Source organism: Alosa pseudoharengus, unplaced genomic scaffold, assembly GCF_046254945.1.
Source record: "Alosa pseudoharengus isolate Yale_2024_CS ecotype anadromous, Long Island Sound unplaced genomic scaffold, YU_APseudo_1.1 YU_APseudo_1.1_scf_18, whole genome shotgun sequence".
NCBI classification, from domain to species: Eukaryota; Metazoa; Chordata; class Actinopteri; order Clupeiformes; family Clupeidae; genus Alosa; species Alosa pseudoharengus.
The window spans coordinates 17,100,289-17,125,562 of NW_027468650.1; the positions used below are offsets into that span (position 1 = coordinate 17,100,289).

A 25,274-nucleotide genomic window follows, 5' to 3' on the forward strand; every position below is an offset into this window, starting at 1 on the left:
ACAGTACACTCTGTGCCTTCTAAAACAGAACACTACGGAACGCCAAGCTATTGAATTTTGGATTTGCTTCATCATTTTTCCCTCTGCACAGAGACGTTCCTGTCTAAAAAGGAACAGACAAGGGAGGGGGGGGGGGGGGGTTCGGTCGGGGGTGGCACAGACGAATGCGCTGTGCTCTAGACAACGGCGGCGTGTCAAAACACCGTTTATCAAACACGAGTCGCAGTGCGATGCAGAGCGACACAGAGTCTCGTCGCCTCGCCTCCCCTCGCGTCGCCTCGCCTCCCCTCGCGTCGCTCCAGGTACGCCACATCAAGGAGCAGCCAGGCCTGCTGTGCGCCAGACGACGCACTGCACTGAGCACGCTCACAAACGTGCTCGCCCTCACTGATCAGTAGCCCGCCGCAGCCTCCGGTGCTGGCCCCCGCCTGGCCCGGACGTGGCTGAGACGTGGTTGGGGGGGGGGGGGGGGCGTCTGTGACACAGGCTTTCTGTCTGTGAGCTAATCCCTGATCCTCACCTCAGTCATGTTCAGCTGGAGGTGTGATGGGCGGCAGGAGGAAAAAAATAGCTGTCAAATCATTAGCTTTGACAGTGAGGATCTCTCAGAGTGAGGATGTCGCACCAAGCATTGCGAATCAACCCAAAATATTTTGAGCGCTGATCTAACGGCGCACACCCAGGGACCGCGCGTCTGTGTCCCACTAATGCGACCTGGCTGTGGTGGCTGGCGAAGGTACAGGCTTCAGGCTCACGGAGGCCACGGAGACGCTCTCTGGGCCTGGACAGGAGGGAAGGAAGGAGGAGAAGAGAGAGGAGGAGAGAGAGTAGGAGGAGGAGAGAGAGGAATGGAGAAAGAAAAGAAGAGGGGAGGAGAGAAGAGACTGGGAAAAGCATCAGCTCCCTAGCTGCTCCCTTAGGTGTGGGGGCACTCTAAAGAGTCATAAGGACTTTACCTACAATATGCAGAGCAAAAATAGCCTGAAAAAATATTCCTATGTGTGTGTATGTGTGTTTATTATATATAGTTAGACTGTATTATTTTATATCATAATTACATTTTATTATATATCATTTTAAGCACACTTTGTAATTGTATCGTTTCAGTATAAAACTGAATTTAGACCAAAATCCCAATCATTTAAATTAGTCTCATAAAAACATTTTACACAATTGCTTCAGAACGACGTTTGTTCTCCTAAATGCATAATACCTATTGGTGATCATTTATTATTGAACATTATCATTGCTATATTTATTAACGTAATTAGAATCATGATATCCTGTGGCAAAATCATTCAGCTGTAGTTGATGGTAACAGACCTGATGTGTCCCAGAATGAAGTGTGTGTGTGTGTGTGTGTGTGTGTGTGTGTGTGTGTGTGTGTGTGTGTGTGTGTGTGTGTGTGTGTGTGTGTGTGTGTGTGTGTGTGTGTGTGTGTGTGTGTGTGTGTGTGTGTGTGTGTGTGTGTGTGTGTGTGTTTGCGCGCGTGCGTGTGTCTGCGCTCTGTTCTCTGGAGTGCGGGAGCATTGTGATGGCCAGAAGTCTCGTTTAAGTGGGTCAGAGACTTCTGAGGGACATTAGAGAATCAAACAGCTCTCTCTTTTTCTCTCATCCTCTCTTTATTTCTCTCTCCCTCTCCTTTCCCTCTCTTTTTCTCTATCCTTCTCTTGCTGTCTCAGTCTCTCTGTCTCATTTTCCCCCGGCTCTGTCTCACTCTCTCTCTCTCTGCCACCCTTTCTGTCTCTCTCTCCCTCTCTCTCCCTCTCTCTTTCTCTTCTCTTAGACGGATGGCAATTTCTCACCAGGAATTTCCTCTGCTGGCTATCTCCCCCAGACTAGCCTCCTCACTCACAGGAAAGGGAAACTGCCGCTTCGCTGTGTGTGTGTGTGTGTGTGTGGGGGGGGGGGGGGGGGGGCAGCCAGGAAACTAAAAACACAGTCACTGTCCACCACAGCTAAAGAGAAAAAAAAACTATATGGAAACCACTGACTCTATCTGTCTTTCTTTATTTTACAATCTCTTTATTCTTTCTCTCTTTTCCTCCTCTCCCTCCCTCTCCATCCTGTGTCGTTTAGACAGTTTAATAGAAGTATGTGACCCGGGTGTTCGTGACACATGTGAAAGTGCGGCCAGTGGAAAGGGTGTCCTCAGTGGAAACACAGAAACAGTAAACAGATGGCTTCCATGTGAGCTCCGCAGAAATTAGGTCATTTATGACACCGTAAACACACAGTGCCTGGATATGAGAAAAGAGGCGGACTGCATGGACATACATACACACACACACACACACACACACGCAGACATATACCTGCACCGTAAATACTGTGTCACAACGACAGGAGAGACTGATGGCAGCTAACCCCAACGGTTGCGTCTGATGCCATCATTCCACATGTGGCAGGATGAGGTGTAAAACCTGCCTGTCCCTGACACACACACACACACACGCCAAAGCCAGAGTAGAGCGAAGACTGTAAAGGTGTGAGTGTCTGGTGGCTAGTCAGAGGTATCGATCTGTGCCAAGCGAACTCTCGACTGCGGGCACGGCCTGGCCTACTTGAGCGCCTCTCTGAGGGAAGAATGGCCGTCTTAACAGGTGGCTGTAGGACGCTATAAATAGAGGCAGCCTCTGTTCATGCAAATGGCTCAGACAGAGAGGGAGCCCAGGAGGATGACAGAAGTAGAGCTCGGCGTCTGGGCTGAAACACACACACACACACACACACTGGTCACTGTGAGCACATCACTCCTCACTCTCACACTCTATCAGGAAATGGCGTTCTACATGTGCTAATGATTTCTGTTCTGCTCTCTCTCCCATACGCAGCTGCTGCTGTAATGGACTGTGTGTGTGTGTGTGTGAGTGTGTGTGTGACGGTGGTGGTGAGGGTTAACTTGTCTCCTGGCTGCCTAAATAAAATAAATAGAGCTGTGTATCTGTGTGTGTTTGTGGTTGGGAACAGTGCGTCCTGAGGCTCTGGCACAGCCAGCCTGTGTACTACACGCACACACACACACACACACACACCGACCGCTGATAAAAGCTCACTGTAAATAAGTCTGCAAAGAGCAACCACACTGTGCCAACTCACAATCATACCACCAGCCCTGCGCTCAGCTTTTCAGCCATGCTTTTTTTTATAGCAAATTTGTGTGTGTGTGTGTGTGTGTGTGTGTTTGTTTTGAGTGTGTGTTTGTGTTTGTGTGTGTGTGTTTGAGCTTGTGCTTTCCTCATTAGGTACAGTTTGTTCTCTCTTATGCAACGCAGAAGCGAGTTTATGCCCAGTGATGTCTTTAGGAACATTCTGAACTTTTTCAGCGCGGCCATAAAAAAGGAGGAATGTGTGTTTGTGGGGAGGTTGGTGTGTGTTCTCTCTTCCCAACGCCAAAATCATATTTCATCTCATCCTAAGATTGAAGATCCGATCATCCAAACCTCTCTCTCTCTCTCTCTCTCTCTCTGTGTGTGTGTGTGTTTGTTCTAACGTTGTCTTCTCTTCTCCATACAGCCGGAGCGAAAGCACTCGTTTGTGATCAGTGTGGCAATCAGTTCTCCAAGGAGGAGGAGCTGGAGGCTCACAGGAGAACACACTCAAGTAAGTTAAAACACACACACACTCCAAAGGTAAACACAGACATAAAAACACACACACACACACTGTATACAGTCACACCCACATACTGTATGTCCTCATACATACACACACACCCACACACACAGATATCTTATATACTTTATTTAATTTCATGTTACAGTGTTACAGATCTGTAGTCCTACACACAAACACACACACACACACACAAAATCATGCACAGCTACATGTATAGAGGTCCCTGAGCAGGAAACAGGTTGTTGACGTGCAGCTTCATAATTCAGGAGCGGTTTGAGAGGCCATCTTGGATTTCAACCACTAATAATGGTGGGCACAGTGCCAACAGCACTGGTGATCGCTGGAGCTCTGGCACCCATCGCCCCACCCACACACACACACACACTGACCAGCACAGCGTGCCGGACCCAGTTTCACCCCCATGGATCATGCTGTCAGCACAGCGGTGTGTGTGTGTTTGTGTATGAAAGGCTCCATATTGTTTATGTGACTCAGCAGCTCTGCGGTCGGCCATAACAGTAACCTGCCAGAAAGGGCCGGGCTCTGTCAGAGATGACCCTTGTGCGTGCGTGTGTGTGTGTGTGTTTTGGGGGCCACGGTCACATCTGATACAGTATCTGAGTGCTGTGCATGTGACAACCCCTGTGTTCATGTGATCCTTTGCTACTGTTGATTTCCATATTGACATTTGGACTGGTGGAACTGTTGGGTTCTGGGTTCTCTGTGTGACTCTCATAGCCACACACACACACACACACACACACACACACACACACACCAGTCCCAGTGTCTCAGAGAGGCACCCATTTAATCACTCTTTTCTAGAATGGGGTTGAGCTGTCCATTCAGAAATCCACTTTCCTCCACAAGTAAGCAGATTATTAAACGCTGAAATGGACTTTGTAACTGATACAAACCTGTTGGCAGGAGGGCCTGTGTGTGCTTTTGGTTTGCCAGTGGAAGCCTGTGAGGAGAGATCTGTGGGCAGGTTAGCATGTAGCCTACTGCAGGAGGAATCTGTGGGCTGGTTAGCATATAGCCTACTGCAGGAGGAATCTGTGGGCTGGTTAGCATATAGCCTACTGAAGGACAAATCTTTGGGAAGGTTACCATGTAACCTACTGCAGGAGGAATCTGTGGGCTGGTTAGCATATAGCCTACTGAAGAAGATCTATGGGCAGGTTACCATGTACATGCAGCCTACTGCAGGAAGAATCTGTGGGATGGTTAGCATGTAGCTTACTGAAGAAGATCTATGGGCAGGTTACCATGTACGCTGCATGTAGCCTACTGAAGGTGAGATCTGTGGGCAGGTAAGCATGTAGCCTACTGAAGGAGGAATCTATGGGCAGGTTAGCTTATAGTCTACTGAAGGATGAATCTATGGGCAGGTTAGCTTATAGCCTACTGAAGGAGGAATCTTATGCGCAGGTTAGCGTAGGGTTTAGCTTAGTGAAGAAGAGATCTATGGGCAGGTTGCATTGTAGCCTACTGAAGGACAGAGTTATGGGCAGGTTAGCGTTAGTGTGTAGCCTACTGAAGGTGAGATCTGTGGGCAGGTAAGCATGTAGCCTACTGAAGGAAGAATCTATGGGCAGGTTAGTGTTAGTGTGTAGCCTACTAAAATAAAAATCTATGGGCTGGTTAGCATGTAGTCATCTGAAGGAGGAATCTATGGGCTGGTTAGCATGTAGTCCTCTGAAGGAGGAATCAATGGGGTGGTTAGCATGTAGTCCTCTGAAGGAGGAATCTATGGGCTGGGTAGCATGTAGCCTACTGAAGGAGAGATCTGTGAACCATTTAGTGTGTAGCCTACTAAGGGAGAGATGTATGGGCAGGTTAGCATTGGTGCGTCGGCCTGCACTTACCTGCACCGTGGCAATATGTCAGCATTTCTGATAGATTAAAATGTGTTCTGAAGAGCTGCCCATGCAGACAGCTGGGTATTTGGCACATGTGCGATGACTACAGGCCTCAGAACATTCCTGTATGTGTGCGTGTGTGTGTGTGTTTGCATGTGTTTGTGTGTGATCATGTTTTTGCCATTCTGCCAGTACTCTGTGTCCCCACCATGGGGAAACTCAGTGAGTGAGTCACGGCCCAGTCCACCTCATACACACACACACACTTTTTTATTTGATTTAATTTTAATAATCACTCCTCCACTAGAGTGTGTCTGTGAGTGTGTGATCAGCTGAGGGCTAATGTGGCTCTGCCCTGTGTCACTGCTAGCCTCTCCTCTGAGAGACATGTACATTTCCCTATAGACCTCTCCAGAATATATCCCGCCTCCTAACTTCCGTATCCATCCAACTTCCGGGCATGGATTGTCTATGGGAAATAACATGGCGTTTTGAAAGATCGTACCTGTCAAACTCTGTAGGTGACAAAGTAGAAAAAGCTGCTGGGCAGATTGGCCTACACACTTCTGCCATCTAGTTTCCACTGGATTTTTTGATTTTCGGTGCCGTTTGAGTAGAATAGTCTATAGTATACTACTTAAACGGCACCGACAATCAAAAAATCCAGTGGAAACTATATGGCAGAAGTGTGTAGGCCAATCTGCCCACCAGCTTTTTCAACTTCGCTACCTACAGATGTTTTACCGGTATGATATTTCGAAACGCCATGTTATTCCCCATAGACAATCCACGCCCGGAAGTTGGATGGATACGGAAGTTACGGAGGCGGGACTTATTCTGGAGAAGTCTATAGAGAGCCGAAGTCACGCCTTTCTACTTCCGGTCCATGGGACCTATCTTTCAAAAAACTATGAACGGGAGTCAATGGAGAGATAACAATTCTTTTTTGGTTATGATGTGTGTGAATTTAAAAGATAATTTTTCACGTCAAAGTACTGTTGTTTGATAGACTTTAAAAGTTATTTTGTTTTTGTGCGAATCCGCTCAGTGGACTAGGCTACATCTCTCGTGTCGAACGATGTACGTCACCAACGTAATGAAACGATACGACTAGCTGTTATGCTAGTTGACGGTTACATCTTGCTACCAGATCTTTCACTTAACAGTAGTTTATGTACACTCTATGGAGGAATACAACTTACCTGATGTGTTTAATCCTCTGACTCATGGTATTTTCATCGGCAAGGGAAGCCCAAGAAAGACCTGTTGCTGGTATACTTGTACAATCCAGGGTGTGGCTATGAATGGGCTAACTAGCGCGACCGATGGATTTGTAGTCGTTGGAATTACGATCTTTCACAATGTTGTAATTCAATAGTTTTGAAACAAACTGCCTTTACATGTCTTTACATGAAAATTTGTCTTTAAAATTGACAAACATCATATGGGTAATTAAAGGCACAAGTCAACCGGGACCATAAAATAATTTCTTTTTTCATAGACTGCCGTTCAAATTTTTTGAAAGACAGGTCCCATGGTGGCTAACGGAAGGGGCGTGACTTCGGCTCTCTATAACAGAGGATAGGTTTTTTACACACACATGCATACACACACACACACACAGAGAGATTCCCTCTAATACAAGACACATCTTTAGCACTTAACACAGACACACAGCAAGTTGTCCCTCTATGAGATGACAGGTCTTTAACATATATGATAGAGAGATTTTAAGAAAATAAAACATCAAACAAAAAAACACAGATGGGCCTGCTTCAACTTGTAGACAGACAGACTGTGTGTGTGCGTGTGTCACAGACATGCTGGAGATTATGTAACGTTGTGTCTGGATGGCTGAGGCCTCGACCCTGCTCACTCCCTCCCCTCTCCTCTCTCCCTTTCTCTCCTCTCCTTTCTTCTCTCTCCTCTCTCCATCCCTTCTCCTCTCCCCTTCCTCCCCTCTCTCCATCCCTTCTCCTCTCCTCTCTCTGTTCCCTCTCCTCTCCTTTCCCCTATCCTCTCTCTCTTTCTCTCCTTTCTTCTCTCCCCTTCCTCTCCTCTCTCCATCCCTTCTCCTCTCCTCTCCTTTCCCCTATCCTCTCTCTCTTTCTCTCCTTTCTTCTCTCCCCTTCCTCTCCTCTCTCCATCCTTTCTCCTCTCCTCTCTCTGTTTCCTCGCTATCTCTTTTTTTCTTTATTTCTTTCTTTCTCTCCTCTCCCTGCTTATCTGCGCCTCTCCGCCATGCTCTGGTCAGCTGGATGGGGTTCACCAGACCTGTCCAGCCTCCTGGAATTCCAGATTGTCGTTTACGACGTCCTGCAGTGTGTGTGAGTGTCTAATGGGGGGGCAATAGCCCATCCACAGCAGTTCCCCTTGAAAGAGGGGGCGCGTCATAAACCTTCAACAGTGTGCTGCAGAATTGCCGTACAGTCCGTTGAAGTGGCGTGATGTCATTGAGCAACAAAGCAGCGGCTCTTCTCTAAGGCTTCCCTTTGTGCTGGACACTGTGCTTTTATGATCAGGCCACTGCTCCATTACACCCTGCCAGCCCGTTGTTGTCGTCGTTGAGACGTACTGTAAGGCCAATGCCACATTGTGAGTTGCTATATCTGTGGCGTGTGTTCCAGGGGCAGAGAAAGACGAGAGCCCTCTGAAAAACGTTGGCATGTAACTGTAACTGTGTGTGGCACACAGGGCATAAATACTTAATGCATGTCGACATCGAGGTGGTGTTAACCATGGCCAGAATTTTCTCGCTCCTCTCCCAAAGCTGTAAACATCCAGGTCTCATTTTCACAGTTGGCAGCACTGCCAGGCAGGGTGGGGGGTTGGGGGGTGGGTGGCACCGCGGGTGGGGTGGTCAGGTTAGACTCGGTGCCCACCTCTGACAAATCCTCCTCAACTATTTCACATTTGCCACAATAAGAGCGGCCCTTTCTGATGGTTATATAACGTCCTCTGGTCTCCTGTTTACATAGCTGGGATGCTTTGGCCGGAGTTGCCGATCGTCATATTAAATCTTCCCGCTCTCGTGGGACGTCCGGAGAGAGAGTGGGAGAGAGAGAGAGTGCTCACACATTCTCTCACACACTAACACACACACACACACACATGCTCTCCTAGAACGTTCTGGCCCTAGGTTGTTATTGCCAAGAGTTATGACAGTGAGCCAAGTATACTGAGCCAGGCCAGATCTCCATTTATCAACACGAACTGGAGGAAGCAGAGAGCAGTACAGTTCTTCCCTGCTCTCCTTCCACTGCCCCATTGGAGGGCTAGAAGGGGGCAGATGTGCCCTGCAGGACTGTACCCGGATGAGGGAGACTGTGTGCGAGGGTGGGAGGCGTAGCGGAGTGGGGGTAGGCGGGTGGCATTTGGTGCCAGTGTTGCATCGGCTCGAGAGAAAAACAACATCATGCGCTCCTGTTTACTGTGCTCGGGCTCCGACGCTGTCATCGTCTCCGAGCTGACCTAGATTACAGCTGCCCAAAATAAAGCGCCCGCCACTGCTGCTCTCTCCTCGCTGCCGCCGCTGCCGCCGCCGCCGCTAGGCTAGGCTAGGCTGCCGTGCCTGGCATGAAAGAGCGGGCAGAGACGGAGGGAGCGAGAGAGCGAATGAGGCGCAGACACAGACACAGACAGAGGAGGGAGGCAGAGCCTCCCTTTTCGCACGTAGCCGTGTCTGAGCGTTGCTGCGGCGTAGCATCATCCTCAAAGAGTAAATATATTTAGCGGTGGAAAGCACTGGGTAGGCCAGAGAAATGACAGTATATTTACTGGTGGAAAGAGGCTGGTAGGCCGGAGAAATGAGATTGGATTAGTTGGGCAAATGCAAATGAGAGCCACAAAGACTGCCTGTGTGCCTCGGGGCAAGAGCCGCCTCTTAATGCCTTTTGTGTGTACAGTCAGCTTCCTCCTAATGCCCTCTGCTCCCTCCTAACTCACACACACACACACATAAACTCACTTACACAGACATACAGTACCCACAAAGTAGAAACACACACAGACAGACACACACTCAGACACACATTGCCCTCAGCTGAATTCCTGGAGCTCCTCTTGTGCCTTTTTTTATTTTTAGTCGTCGGCGGACGGGAAAATATGCTAGCCATTTTTTGTGAGCTGGAACAGAACATGGGAAGCTGTGGCTGGGAACAGCGTGTGATGGTGGCGAACTGGGCCACCCAATAAACAGTGGTTAAACACGAGCGCGTATCTCTTGTTGTGTTAATAATTAAAGAAGCTGTTCCTCACCCGGCCAGATTACACCGCCTCTCACACACACACACACACACACACACACACGCATCAGCAGGGGCCCGCTGCCAGGGTCACCCGGGGCCTGTGTCTCAGTCTGAACACACACAGACACACACACACTACGGCCCGGGTCACACCAGGTACTGCACACTCAGACACATGTGTGTTGTATGTATGTGTGTGTGTGGGTGTGGAGAACTGCATGACCCTTGCATGGCAGGGTGGGGTTGGAACTGAGGGTGTTAGAATGGACACATTCTACACACACACACACACACACACACACACACACACACACACACACACACACACACACACACACAGAGCCTTTCCCAGCCTAAAGCTCAAGTGAAGCAACATGAAAGGTGGAATGTGTGGAAAGGGGATCGAGTGACAACACAAACATCATGGCCATTACACCCTGGCCCTTACCAAACAGGAGCTGCTTGACCAATACTAGTAATAACATCAATAATTCATCACATACCTTTAAATAGAGAACACTATTAACACCATAATAAAGATAAAATGCACATTAAGAATGAGTCACATTCACTCAATGTATTGTTTAGTGTTGTAAGTCTATATTTTTGTGATATTGTTTATATTAGTATACATTTCAGTCATATAAATATTGCTGTTTTGATGGTTCATTAGCAGACTTGTGAGATCAGTCCTGCGGCTCAAGAATCTCCAGTAGTATTTAGTTTTTTTCTGTGTGAAGTTGGGTCTTTATTTTGGAAGTTTCTTTTAAAGCTCTGACTTCTGGCCCTGCTGACACACACACACACACACACACACTTACACGCCCCTCTAGGGGGCGGAGTCGTCTCTGTCCTGTCCGACTCAACTGCCCTAGTTAGGGCCACATGGCCATCAGGATCCCATGGATTACATCGGCTTTGTAACACATCAGGCCTGTGTGTGTGTGTGTGTGTGTGTGTGTGTGTGTGTGTGTGTGTGTGTGTGTGTGTGTGTGTGTGTGTGTGTGTGTGTGTGTGTGTGTGTGTGTGTGTGTGTGTGTGTGTGTGTGTGTGTGTGTGTGTGTGTGTGTGTGTGTGTGTGTGTGTGTGTGTGTGTGTGTGTGTGTGTGTGTGTGTGTGTGTGTGTGTGTGTGTGTGTGTGTGTGTGTGTGTGTGTGTGTGTGTGTGTGTGTGTGTGTGTGTGTGTGTGTGTGTGTGTGTGTGTTGGTGTCTCCCCACTTTCTCTCTCTCACAGACTCTCTCTCTGTCTCAGTCTTTCACACACATACACACACACACACACGTGTTGGTTGCAAACCTTAGTGGCTAGTGTCCACCTTAGTGTACACATGTCCATCTGCCTCCATCATGACTTGGGTGCCGTGTAAGGGCCGAGGGCGGGCTGGATCCGTTTTTTTTGTTTTTTTTGGTTGGTTTGGTTTTATTTTTTTTTGTTTTCTGACTGTGGCTGTGAGATCCTCATTCGCCCTTACAGTGTGACACCACAAGAGTGCTCGCAGAGCAGATAGGAGGCTATGAACACCCCCCCCCCTCTCTCTCTGTGTGTGTGTGTGTGTGTGTGTGTGTGTGTGTGTGTGTGTGTGTGTGTGTGTGTGTGTGTGTGTGTGTGTGTGTGTGTGTGTGTGTGTGTGTGTGTGTGTGTGTGTGTGTGTGTGTGTGTGTGTGTGTGTGTGTGTGCGTGCGTGCTCGCGCTGCTGAAAAGACCCCAAAGTAACGGCTGCTGTGAATGCAGGGATTAACCTGCGCTCTTCACCCCAAACAAAGGCCAGCAGAGCCCTGGTTGCCTGGTGACAAGGTTTGTCGATTTGACAAATTTACCGCTCTTCAAATTTAGCAAGGCTCAAATCCCTAACCCCCATTCAGTCTTTGTAGACATCAGACAACGCCTGGGCTTCATTTGGCCAAACAGCAGCCGATTCAGAGCCACGGCTAATTCTTGTCCAGTGCGCGTGAGATAAAGCAGTGGTGATAAGTGAATACACCAAACAAAGGCTGGCCACATCCTGTGTGTGTGTGTGTGTGTGTGTGTGTGTGTGTGTGTGTGTGTGTGTGTGTGTGTGTGTGTGTGTGTGTGTGTGCTACTAGTTTGTACACCCTGTCTTGTGTGTGTGTGTGTGTAGTGTGTGTTTGTGTTTGTGGCAGGAATCTGATCTCCTGTTCCAGGTGGAATGTCTCACAGCTATGTTTTCCCTGCGTGTCTGTGGGTATTTGCCAGGGATGAAGCCGGTGGAAGCCCCCCCCCCCCCCCCCCATGTTTACCCCTCTCTACAGCCCCCAAACCACCCCTCCCTACCCCCTAGACACGAGGCAACTCCTGCTCAATGGAAAACTAAACCTAAATCCTTCAGTCTCCAACACCTGCACAAATAATGTTCCTATAAATACACTTATAGATGTTGTTATGAAATGTTTTGTTGTTCATATTTTTGTAGTTAAATATAGCACAGCAACCCTATTCTGTTTGTCATTTTGGTTTTCCGAAGAGGTCATACAGTTACACACATGGGTTGGGTTACATTTGGTAGGTGAGTGTTTTTAGTGTAGTCACATGTGGCTGAAAATAGACAAGGCTGTTAAGCGTTTTATAGTGCAGCTCCGCACACTGGTTAGGCTAGGTTAGAGTTTTAGCATTTGACAGACTAATAACCCTGCAGTTCTGTAAAAGCAAGAGATACTGATCACCCAGGCAGCCAATCAGGCGATGCGTCCGAGCCTCAGCTGATGACGTCAGAGTGTTTATTATTTTAATGCCATTGAGGGGTGCTGGGCCGGGGGGTCGGAGGTCGGGGGGAGTGATTTTAGAGTAAACCCGCTGTCTTTTGTACAGTGAGGGGCTCGTCAGCTGGCCTCTCTCCGCAGCCTGGGAAAAATGGAGAGCGCCGACACGTCAATTAGAAAGCCTTTATTCCCCCTGCAACCCTGGCCCACCACCCCCCACACACACCCCCACAGTGTGCTCTGTGGGTCTGACTCCACCGCAAAGCCTCTTACTGGGATGGGGGGACAAGGGGAGTTTGGGGGAAAACAGAGATTTACAGGGTACAGGATGGACACCACACCAACTACTGCAGTTTGACTAAAAAATACATTTAAAAAAGAAGCTTGCTCTCAAGCTTTTCCATTAACTAATTTCAGTGCCAAGATGGGAAATTAATACCTTACAAATGAATCAAAAACATTATTTGCAATTGAATTTTAGTCTTTTTCTCATATTAAAATCTTATTATCCTGCCTGTGATGAGCTAAATCCATTCTTTTTAGATTATTTGAAATTATTTTTCCAACTCCATCGTTTGAGATTAGTTTGTATCTTGTTAAATATTTTATTTTACAATATTTTCTCAGAATGGATTAAAGAGGAAATAAATCTTGAGCTCTGTTTGCGTCTCCGCATAAAATGTAGGCCAGTGGCTTCTCTCAGTCGAACTAGGGCTGCAGTCACTTGCGGCAGGGTGTGTGTGTGTGTGTGTGTGTGTGTGTGTGTGTGTGTGTTCTCACCAGGCCCGGTGTATGTGGGGAGAGCAAAATCAGCCCACTGCAGGGATAACAGTGAGTGTGGATGGTGGGTTTACAGGAATGTATATGTGTGTGTGTGTGGAAGGGGGGGGGGGGTTTGGGTGTTTGGGTGTTTGTTTGAGTGAGTGTGTTTGTAGGTGGAGTGGTCTTTAAAGTGCTAGTTGGTGTTTGTATTGATGGGGTAGTGTTTGCAGTGATGGATGGTGTATGATGGAATGTGTTTGCAGTGATGGATGGTGTTCATAGTGTTGTTTGATAATTGAGGTGTTAGGTGGTGTTCTTTTCAGGTATTGATAGTGTTTATAGGTGGTGTTTGTAGTGTTGAATGGTGTTTGTAGTGGAAAGTGTGGGACAAAGTCATAGTGTTTGGAGTGTTGAATAGCGTTCAAATTATTGAATCGTTTTTTTTAGTGGAGCATGTGGTACAGTCATGGTGTTTGTAGTGTTGAGTAGTGTTTGTAGTGGAGCATGTGATGGGAGAGTCATGGTGTTTGTAGTGTTGAGTAGTGTTTGTAGTGGAGCATGTGATGGGAGAGTCATGGTGTTTGTAGTGTTGAGTAGTGTTTTTAGTGGAGCATGTGATGGAAGAGTCATGGTGTTTGTTGGAAGGGCGGCAGGTGGATGATTGCGAACCTCATCAGCCTCTCAGAGGTGTCAGAGGTTATCATACACTCATGCCTCAGCCTGAAACACACACACACACACACACACACACAGATACACAGCGGGGAGCCGGTAATGTGCAAAGCAGAGGAGTGGTGGAGGAAGAGAGAGAGCAGGAGGGAGGGAGGCTTTCAGCGCGTCCACGGTGCTTCTGGAGGGCTGAGAGCTGCTGAATAAACCAGTGTGTGTGTGTGTGTGTTTGCTGGGCTGGGTTGGCCTGGGCTGTCTGGGGGGTTATTTCAGGTCTGAGCGCTCACTGCTGCTCCTCAGAGCTCCCCCTGCTGGTCACAGCACAAACTACACTCAACAAAACCAGCACACGTTAGAGTAGACAGGAGAAATGCATGGTGTTGTACGCACGTTTGCGGTGATTCAGTGGACACAATGCCTCGCTTCTGTCAAGGTTGAATCCAGAGGTGTCCCCAGTGAATAGAACCTTATTCAGTCACATTAAACATTTTACCTCACTTTACACAAGGCATTCTTATTACCTTCAACACTTAAGATACATGACACTGTTGTCCCTATAATACATTCATACACACAGATACTCTAACACAGAGACATTCAGATTTTTTTTTTCTTATTCACTCAAAATTCACTGTTTTTTTTTTGTTTTTTTTTGAGTGAATAAGGAACGAGAAAAGAAAATTACATATCAATGTTATAAGTTCAGTGAGGCAGTCGCGTTTTTGCGAGGATGTAGAACAGCAGCGGTATTCTCTGATATATTGGCCACCTTTTCTCTTCCCTTAAATGGACGTCCGTGGGTTTTTTTTCTCACGTGGTCATGTCCGCTCTAGATGGAACATATTTGTGGAAGAATGGAAGCTTTTAAATTCATTACTCTAGGTCAGCTGCCACCTGTTCTGTCACACGGGTTTGTCTTCTTTAAATGCACTGTACTGTTCTCGGAATAATGTGACTAGACCATGCAGATTTCAAGGCTTCACACACATGCGTGCACCCACACACACACATACACACGAACACGCTTCCACTCGCATTCACATATATTGAATAGCATTCCGTATACTTTTTTCTCTTCTGTCTTATTGAAAGACTGAATTGATATAAAGGGACACATGTTTAGTGAAGGGCCACGATGGAAGACAGAGAAGCAGAGGTGATATAAAGGGACACATGTTTAGTGAAGGGCCACGATGGAAGACAGAGAAGCAGAGGTGTGTGTGTGTGTGTGTGTGTGTGTGTGTGTGTGTGTGTGTGTGTGTGTGTGTGTGTGTGTGTGTGTGTGTGTGTGTGTGTGAGGCACCACAGCCTCTGGTCATCACGCCAAAACCCACCGTCTGCAAACACGTCTCCAGAAAGCAAAAAGCAGCTTGAGCCACAAACAGTCTTTGTCCACAAGCTTGTAAAAAGCACAACATAAACACGCACCTCAGACACACACGTCCATCTTTTTTTGGTAATCTGTTTATCATGCCGTCCAATAGCGGCTGATTATTTTACACATCAGCCGTCTGCTCTCAATTAGTCTTAAAAAAGAGAATGTAGGAGAAAAAACACACACACACACACACACACACACACTGCCGCGACGGCTATTTCCTCCCTTTTAGGCGAGGGGGCAGTGTGAGCCTTTTGTTCCTGTGTGAGAAAGAGAGAGAGGGGGATAGAGAGAGAGAGAGAAACTGACCACAGCCCTGAGTGGGAAAAGAGGCTGGTCAGTGTGGGGTTCTAAAGGAGGGGGCGACGTATAAAAGCTTAGCTGTGTAAGGGGGTCAAGTCGGCAGGCGCGGAGAATGCAGAGGGTCACTCTGGCCCCTAAGCCGCATTGTGCTCTCACTGTCCAGATGGCCGCAGAGATAAATCATAGCGTAGCGCTAAGGTACAATGCATTCCTCCGCACAGGCACAGACACAGGCACTAGCTGCGGTCACATAATTGCACGGCAGCAAGAATGTCTCTGACCCCCCGATTGAGGAGAACCGTAGAAGTGCTCACTGGATCTGGGCTCCTGAGAGTTGTTCTGATGGGCCCAGGGGTTTGGACATGGTTCCGGGTTCCTGTGAGTGGTTCTGATTGGCCCAGGGATTTGGACACGGTTCCATGTCCTGAGAGTGGATCTGAAGGGCCCAGAGGTTTAGACACCGTTCTGGGTTCCTGTGAGTGGTTCTGCAGAGCTACCGCAGAGAGCTGCTAATGCTGTAAGAACAGTGTTTTTTTTATGTGCAGTTTTGTATTGAAAACTTGTACTGTTGTATGGCTGAACAGGCTCCGCCAGAGACTATCTCACCTGCACGGCGCGCTCACCTGTTGGGAGGGGGCTGTTTGAAGAATGAATCTCCCTTTGTGTCTTTGTCTCCAATTTGTGGCTCTCAGGGAGAATAAAGGCAACTGTGCAACACGTGTGAAATATGAGATGAGGACCGAGACACAAAAACTCCCCCGTTTGAACCGCACGCAGCCAGGTAGCGTAGGTGCACTAACCCAGAGAGATCAGATTGTTTACTCTGAAGTGTCCGTAACTGTTGTTGTGATGGAGGTCTAGAAATCATCCTGACAGTTTTCTCCTTCTGGCTATGAGTCTTCTGTATCTCATTCTCAACACTAATTCCAATTTAATTGCCTGTTGCCTGAAGGCCCTTCAATAGCAGTAACAAATGGTTTGATTTTGTAGACCTCATCAGGCTGAATTTTAAATGCAACACGCTAACCCCACTCGAATGCCAATGAAGCCGCTGCGATGCCCCCTGTTTACTAATTACCCGCTTCGCATTCGTAGCGACGGCTCGCCGCATATCTGATTAAAAGGGATTCGCAGGATTGGAGAACAGAGAGCCGCTCCGCGAGATGCTCCGCTCAACGTGATCTTAAGATGCGCCGGCTGCACTGCCTAGCTCTCTCTCTCTATCTCTCTCTTTCTATTTCTCTCTTTTCTCTCTATCCTCTATCTCTCGTTATATCTATTTCTCTGTTTATTTCTCCTTTCTCTCTCTCTCTCTCTCTCTCTCTCTCTCTCTCTCACACACACACCCCCCCCTGCCCCCTCCCCAATTCCTTAGGTTCCCACTGATATTTGATGCTCTAATGATTGGAACATGTTTGAAAGCGAGTGGTGCGTTTGAGAAGTATCTCCAGTAGCAGATGCCTGGTATTAGACATGTTAATTAAGACTGTGTGTGTGTAAGAGAGTGTCTGTCTCTGTGTGTGAACATGCATCCAATGCTCTGTGGGAGACTCTGCTCAAGGCTCTGTCTGATTGTTTGTTTGTTTTTATCTTTTATGTTTTAACACACATTATGGACTTAGCCCCCCTGATCAAACAGGAGGCTAGATGGGGTGTGTGTGTGTGTGTGTGTTGTATTGTGTATTGTTGTGTTGTATTATTCTCATGTTGTGGTGAGTTGACTGCATACAGTAGGCTCTTGGCCTTAAGATAGACTGCCCTGAAGGCTGTTGCCACGGCAATGATGAGGTGATCATGTGAATGAATGAATCAATGAACGAAAGAATGAATAGTAGGATGAATGGACAGACAGATGGGGGGTGACGAAGGAATGCGTTGGTAAATGAACGAATGAATGCACACATGACTGACTGGACGAAGAGGGACTCTGTCTCTCACACACACACACACACACAGGTTTCAGGGCCGTGTGTGTGTATGTGTGTGTGTGTTTGTGTGTGTGTGAAGCTCAGGTTGCATGAGGGCCCGTCCGGGCGGCGGTGGAGAAGTGGGGGGGGGGGGGGGGGGGGGGTCTCTCTGCAGGGTTCCTGCGGTGGGTCTCTCTCAGGTCCACTCTGGCCGCGCTGTGCTCATTGTCCTTTGTGTCAGCGGGGGCCACACAGACCTGCCCCCCCCCCCCCCCCCCCATTCCCTCCCCCTCTGGCCTCAGAGTTTTCACATCTGCCCCGCTGCCCCCGCGACCTTTGCCCTCACTCCTAACAAAGCAGCCTCTCTGCTCTCAGTCCTCTCCATGCTGCTTGCCCCAACCCCCTACACACATACACACACGCACACACACACAAACACGTACTCTATGCTACACACATGATACCTACACACACTACACAAAAACACAGCCACTTTGCTCTAAGTACTGCTATAAGTTGCTAGCACCAACCCCCCTACATACACACACACACACACATCGGTGGATTCTCATACGGGCAGTTGTCGGGTAACAATAACATTTAAAATATACACACACATTCATCCTGTCACACACACTCTCTAAGCTACACACAACACAAACACAGACACTCTCATACACACAGCCTTTGCTCTCAGAGCCCTCTCCACCTCTACTTGCTCCAACCCCCCTACACACACAGACACACACACACACACACACTACATATACCAATTACCACACCCACCCACCCTGCAAACACATATGCACTCTCTCACACTCATAACAAGACTACATGTCATGTATGCACCAGCAGACACACATATGTACAAACATATCAAATGTCCATATGCCTGTGTGTGTGTGCTTCTGTGTGTATTTGCATTCCAATCATCACCACTGCCTTCCTCAGCCCTCTGGTGGTGGGAATACCACTGGACAGCACACAGAGTCGTGTGTGTGTGTGTGTGTGTGTGTGTGTGTGTGTGTGTGTGTGTGTGTGTGTGTGTGTGTGTGTGTGTGTGTGTGTGTGTGTGTGTGTGTGTGTGTGTGTGTGTGTGTGTGTGTGTGTGTGTGTGTGTGTGTGTGTGTGTGTGTAAGACACACAGCGGTGAGCAGACAGCTCTCATGTCCAGCTCCTGATGAAGTGTGTGTGTGTTGCGGGTTTGGGTGTGTCAGGCCTCTCTATCTCTGTCTGTGCTTGTCAAACAGGCTGAGCCGCCCTCCAGGGGTGGAAGGCTGAAAGTGTTGTGGAGAGAGGGAGTGGAGGAAGAGAGGGAAGGAGAGATAGAGTGAGCAAGGTGGAGAAGGGAAGTAGGGGATAGAGAACATGCTTGAGATGGCTAGAGTTATGGAGGGAGAGAGCAAGAGAGGACCGCAAGTTTTAACAAGGAGAGAGAAACTGAAAGAGAGAATCTGAGATGGAGAGAAACTGAAAGAGAGAGAGAGAGAGGTAAACAGAGTAAGAACAAGAGAGAAAGTGACAGAGAGAGAGAGGGGGAGAGGGACACAGCAATTTCCAGCCAGCAGCAAGTGAGAGAGAAAGATAACCACTCTGAGAAAGATAGAGACAGAGCGAGAGAGAGCAGGAGAGAGAGAGAGAGAGAGAGAAGGGACAGGAGGTGAGGTAGTGACACTTCCTCTCTCCGAGAGAGGAGAGGAGAGGAACAGAGAGGAGAGCGGCTCTCCCATTAATGGGCCATTCAGGCTGCTTAAAGAACTCTGTCAGCCTCTTCAGCTCCATTAAACTGCTGTTGGGCAGCAGAGGCTTCAGCCCCACCCCTCACCACCACCACCACCCCCCCTCCTCCTCCTCATCTTCCTCGCCTCTCCTCTCTTTGGCCTGGCCAGCTTATAAATAGAGCCACTCCGTCCCCCCAACACACACACACACACACACACAGACACACACACACACACACACACACACACACACACACACACACACACACACAGTCACTCACACACACTCCACTCTGCACCAGGCTGAGGTAAATTATTCCTAAAGACACCAGAGGCCTCAATCCCCCCCCCCCCAGGAGCGCATCTCAGCCTCGCTGCTCGTTTCCTTAACCAGAGCGGACTCTCTAAAAGGGAGCTTGCTCTGCGGCTACAACGAGGTGTGTGTGAGTGTGTGAGAGTGTGTGAGTGAGGGATGTGTTAGGGAGGTGTGTATGTGCACTCCCGTTCTTCAAGCGCCACAAAGAGAAAGCAGGCCTGATAGAGAGATGGAAGAGAGGAGTGATAGAGAGATGGATGAGTGGGGATGGAGGGATAGAGGAATGGAGTGATTGAGGAGGGGGGATGGAGTGATAGAGGAATGGAGTTGGAGGGATAGAGGAATGGAGTGATTGAGGAGGGGATGGAGTGATAGAGGAATGGGGTGATGAAGGAATGGGGATGGAGTGATAGAGGGATGGAGTGATAGAGGAGTGGAGTGATTGAGGAGTGGGGATGGAGTGATAGAGGAATGGGGTGATTGAGGAGTAGGGATGGAGTGATCGAGGAATGGGGTTGGAGGGATAGAAAGATGGAGTGATGGAGGAATGGGGGTGGCATGGCTGGCATTGGTCAGCTAGAGCTGTACACATTCACATTCTGTCATCTCCAGGCCTGCCTCTGCTTTCTATTCTGAAACATTTACACAGTGTACGCACACACACATTTGTCTTTTGTATTTCTATTTAGCGTCCTGCCCACTTCTCAATTCTCTGAGGATTCATGCAACAATTTCACCTCCTGATCGATTCCTCCCTCTAGCAGATGAGAGGAGAGGAGAGGAGAGAAGGAGGTGGAGGAAGGGAGGAGAGGAGAGAGAGGAGAGACGAGGCAAGGGAGTTAGCCGGGCTAGGAGGACTGTCAGAATACATTTGCACAAAACTCCCATTATGCCTGAGCGCTTGGCTGCAGACACACTCAGGTTTTTACGTGTGTGTGCCTAGTGTGTGTGTGTGTGTGTGAGTGTGTCTGTGAACGCTGATTGATTGGGAGAGAGTCAATCCCAGCCCGCTCTTTATGAGCATGCCACAGGGAGTTTCCATGGATTTTAAATTAGTGACAGCTTTACTCCAAAGATACATTATTGACTGATGCAATTGATACTGTGCGGCAAAACTCATCTGCATGTGTGTGAGAGTGTGTGTCTGTCTGTCTGTCTCTCTGTGTGTGTGTGTGTGTGTGTGTTTGAGAAAGAAAGACTGGAGAACTTGAGTGAGCGGTGAAGATGTAGGCATCATCTGTGAGCACCCTGTTGTTAAAACAAAGATTAATTTCAGGAGTCTAACTTTGAATCTGAATCTGAAGTCATTCTGCAGAAGTGACAACGGTCCTGTTTGTGTGTTTGTGTGTGTGGGGGGCACACCAGGACCAGGTCCTGACTGTGTGTGTGTGTGTGTGTGTGTCGTGATCATTAAAAAGCTTTTCTGATGGTTTGCTAATGAAGATGTTTTCTCCTGTGTTTGTTGCGCTTCACAGGTTCTGACATGGCAGTGTTCTGTCTGCTGTGCGGGAAGCGATTCGCTGCCCAGAAGGCTTTGCAGCAGCACATGGAGGTCCACGCCGGTGTGCGCAGCTATATCTGCAGCGAATGTGACCGAACCTTCCCGAGTCACACTGCACTCAAGCGACATCTCCGCTCACACACAGGTAAGACACACACACACACACACACACTCACACACACAGACAGCCCCTCATCGGCCCCCTGTGATGAGCCGCCCTATTCATCAGCATCTCTTTTATTCTTTTAGCTTTTAAACACACACAGCATGTGTCTGTATGCGTGTGTCTGTGGATGTGTGTGTGTGTGTGTGTGTGTGTGTGTGTGTGTTCAGTGTGCAGCCCTTCTGTTCTCAGCAGCCATGAAAGCACCCAGGTGAACACAGAAGATGGAAGTGTGTGTGCGTGTGTGTGCGCGTGTGTGTGTGCACGTGTGTGTGTGCGTTTTACAATCCAGACAGACCATCAGAGCCCTCTTCTTCCCCCATCTCCCATAGAGAGAGTGTGTGTGTGTGTGTGTGAGAGAGAGAGAGTGAGAGAAGTCTTTCCTTTTTGTCCTTAAATAAGTCAGATCGTCAGTGTTGGTTGGAGTCTAGACTGCGAGGATAAATGTTTAATGTGGGGAGACAGAAATAACGCGAAGTTCCCTTGCTTTGCTTTTGCGCTAAGAGGCTCTCCACTGCTCCAGTTGCATTTAGGCCGTCTGTCCTTCACAAACTCTCTCTCTCCTCTCCCTCTTTTCCCTCTCTACCACTCCCTTTCTCTCTCTGATCTCTCCATCCCATTCTCTCTTCATCTCTCTTTCTCTATCATCTTTCTCTCCATCCCTCCCTCTCTCTCTCTCTCTGGTGTACACCACGGTTCCTCGTCTCTGTAAGTGCATATTAGAGAGGACCCATCCAGGCCCCCAACTGTCTGCTTAAATGCCATCCTCTCCCATTCGCCATTCACTACTACTGCATTCAAGGGTGTGTGTGTGTGTGTGTGTGTGTGTGTTTGAGAGAGAGGTATGTGTTTTTGTATGTCTACATATGTATGTATGTTTGTGTGTGTGTGTGTGTGTGTGTCTGTGTTCATATCTGTGTGTGTGTGTGTGTTTGTGTGTGTTCGTGTGTGTGTGTGTGTTCATATGTGTGTATGTGTTTGTGTGTGTGTGTGGCTCAGGGTGTTTGTGGGGTCAGATAAAGCTGGAGAGAGCTGTCTCCAACTCCACAGTGAGTAACTCTGAGTGCTGCTGAGGTTTCTGCTTATTTTGGGCGGCGTGCGCGTGTGTGTTTCTGTGCTGGCCGCTGGTCAGCGCTGTCCTATTAAAGACGCCCTCGCTGTCTTTAAATATTAACGAGAGGAAGCCGAGAGAACTCTCCTCTGGAGGTATTCTAGGCATCACCGGTCTAGGCAGCTCTTAACGTCTGACCGCAGACTGTGTCCGAGCACGTCCTCTCTCATTCTCATGCCCTGCAGCAGGCCGAAGCCGTGGTGTGGTCTGTGTAAAAACGGTGTGTGTGTGTGTGTGTGATTATGTTGTGTCCTTATCACTCCCCCTGCTTTGTGTCTGTGTGTGTAATATGCAGAGCAGGAGAGTCCAGATTAGCATTAGCATTAGCGCTAGCCCGTCACTTTAATCCCCCTCTCAAAACATGACCAGATTCTCATGCTCCACCATGGCCTTTCTCTCTCTTTCTCTCTCTCTCTCTCTCTCTTTCTATCTGTCTGTCTGTCTCTCTCTCTGTCTGAGGATGTGTGTGTATGTGACAATTGGATACATTAGGGCTTTCTCCTCTCCTCTCCTCCTCTCTCCTCATCTTCTCTCCTCTCTCCTCTCTCCCTCTCCTCTTCTCTCCTCACCTCCTCTCCCCTTCTCTCCTCCTCTCCCCTCGTCTGCTCTGGGCTGTGCTGTGCTGTGTGTCTGTGTGTTCGCCAGACGCAGTTTCCTCTCATTAATATGCCATTGCTGTCCTCCCTCCGCTCCACACGGAGGCCATTTGCAGACAGCGACGGCGTCTTGTGTTCCCAGCTGCGCCAGAGAGGAGAGAGACGGAGAGAGAGAGAGAGAAAGAGGAGCGAAAAAAGACACGGAGATAGAGATGGAGGGAGACGGCGAGCGAGATGACAGATTTGCGTTGTTTACGGTGCAGAGCAAAGCCTTGCGCCGCACAACAAAGGCAGCAGTCACGGCCGTCTCTCTTTCTCTCTCTCTCTCTCTCCTCTCTCTCTCTCCTCCCTCCCTCTCTCTCTTCCCAGCACTCACAGAGGCAGTGTGATGGAGGATGAGAACGTGCCCGTGGTTTTTAACTCGCCCTGTAGCCCCGTCGCCCCCCCTCCCTCCTAGTCTGCGTCCGCGGCTGCCGCTGCCATGACGCTCGGGCTGCCTGGTTGTGGTCTAATGGGTTCAGATGAGACTCCTGATGCGGGAGATGCTTCCCCAGAAATTAGTCTCCACCTGCTTATTTATGCGCCGGATTTAAGCAAATTTATTAAAGAGAATCAGCAGCTCCCCCAGACAGCTCCGGCACACCTTGACTTCTTAACCCCACCTCTCACAACACTAGAGAGCAATGTTGTATGTGTGTGTGTGTGTGTGTGTGTGTGTGTGTGTGTGTGTGAGACTGTGTTTTTATTTATTTGAAAAGCCCATCTCGATGGCTCTATGTGATTTATGTGTATTTGGTCCCACGTGTGTGTGTGTGTGTGTGTGTGTGTGTGTGTGTGTGTGTGTGTGTGTGTGTGTGTGTGTGTGTGTGCAGGCAGAGGGGCATTGGCATGCGCATGGCGTTCGTGGAGTCTGGCTGCGTTTCGCTCCGCTATCATCCATTAGGCAGACAGAGTGGCACTGCTGCCAGCGTTTAGCCCGCCTCGCCATGACGACTTGATACACACGTTTTAGAGAGGACGCCTTTTTTCCTTCATTCTTTTATTACCCTTTTGTTCTGGTTTGCTTTTTTGTTTTTCTTTTGTCGGATTCCTACCCCTCTCTCTTTTCCTCTCTCTCCACCTCTCTCTCTGCCTGTCTGTCTCTTTCTCCCTCTTTCCCTTCCTCCCTCTCTCTCTTTCCTTCTCCCTTTCTCTCTCTCCCTCTTTCTTCCTCTCTCTCTTTCCCTCTCTCCCTCTTTCTTTCCCTCTCTTGCTCTCTCTCCTTCCCTCTCTTTTCCTCTTTCTCCCTCCCTCCTCCCTCCCTCTCTCCGTCTCTCTCTCTTCCTTTCCCTCTTTCTCTCTCTCTCCCTCCCTCCCATCTCTCTCTCCCACCCTCTATCTCTCTCTCTCGTCTCGTCCATGTGTGCGCTCATTCGTGGGCTGGGCTGGGCTGGAAAAGCTCCCATCCAGGCTCATCAGCTTGGCTGAGTGAGAGCTGAATTTAAATGGGACCCATCACACATCTGAGCGTCTGCAAAAATGTGCTCAGGGAATTGGGTATTGTCTCTAAAGGAGGCTCTGTGTGTGTGTGTGTGTGTGTGAGGCACAAGTGTGTTTGTGTGTGTGTGTGTGTGTGTGTGTCATAAAGAAGCTGTGTGTATGTGTGTTTACGGGTTGGATTGGGTTGTGTGTGTGTGGGGGGGGGGGGTTGATGTATGAGGTGAGTGTGTGTGTCTGTCAGAGGAAAGGTGTATGTGTCTGGGTGTGTGTGATGTATGGTGTGTGTGTTTGTGTGTGTAGAGCGGCCATCACTGCAGACTGGAGTACTGAGGGGCCGCAATGTAAACACACACACACACACACACACACACACACACACATACACACACAGACACACACACTAACACAAACCGGCCCATTTGTTCCAGTATATCAGTGTCTACCGCATCTGTTGAGTCTGCTTATATGGGGCATGCCACGAAATGAGTCCTATGTTTTGGAAATCTATTTTGAGATATAGAGATTTGAATGCAGAGAGGGTCGAAAAATGACTAAATTATGTATTTTCTAATTTCACCACGAACACATTCCTTAACCTCTTATCTATCATTCATTGACGTTTGCAGAGAGGGTCGAAAAATGACTAAATTATGTATTTTCTAATTTCACCACGAACACATTCCTTAACCTCTTATCTATCATTCATTGACGTTTCTTACTGTAAAACGACCTAGAAATATGATTTTGAAGGTCAAATGTGTAGGTTGCGCATTAAAGTTTGGATAAAAAAGTTGACGTTTTTCTTCCTCGTTCAGACGCTTGCTGTGTGAGAACAGAAAAGTTTCCGTTTTCTTTGGTCTGATAACTTCGTGTTTTGGTTTTTGGCCTCTTCAAGAAGTCATCATAAATAGGCTATCCACTCG

The 25,274-nt window shown here is 48.4% G+C and overlaps 1 protein-coding gene across 1 annotated transcript in view; it reads left to right on the plus strand.

Annotated features, from left to right (window-relative positions):
• zbtb16b (zinc finger and BTB domain containing 16b) overlaps positions 1-25,274 on the plus strand; it is a 56,633-nt gene that overhangs the window by 24,038 nt on the left and 7,321 nt on the right. The window contains exons 4-5 of the mRNA XM_076290361.1: positions 3,517-3,603; positions 20,977-21,147. Of these exons, the coding sequence (XP_076146476.1) occupies positions 3,517-3,603; positions 20,977-21,147 (258 nt within the window). The remainder of the gene's footprint in view (positions 1-3,516; positions 3,604-20,976; positions 21,148-25,274) is intronic.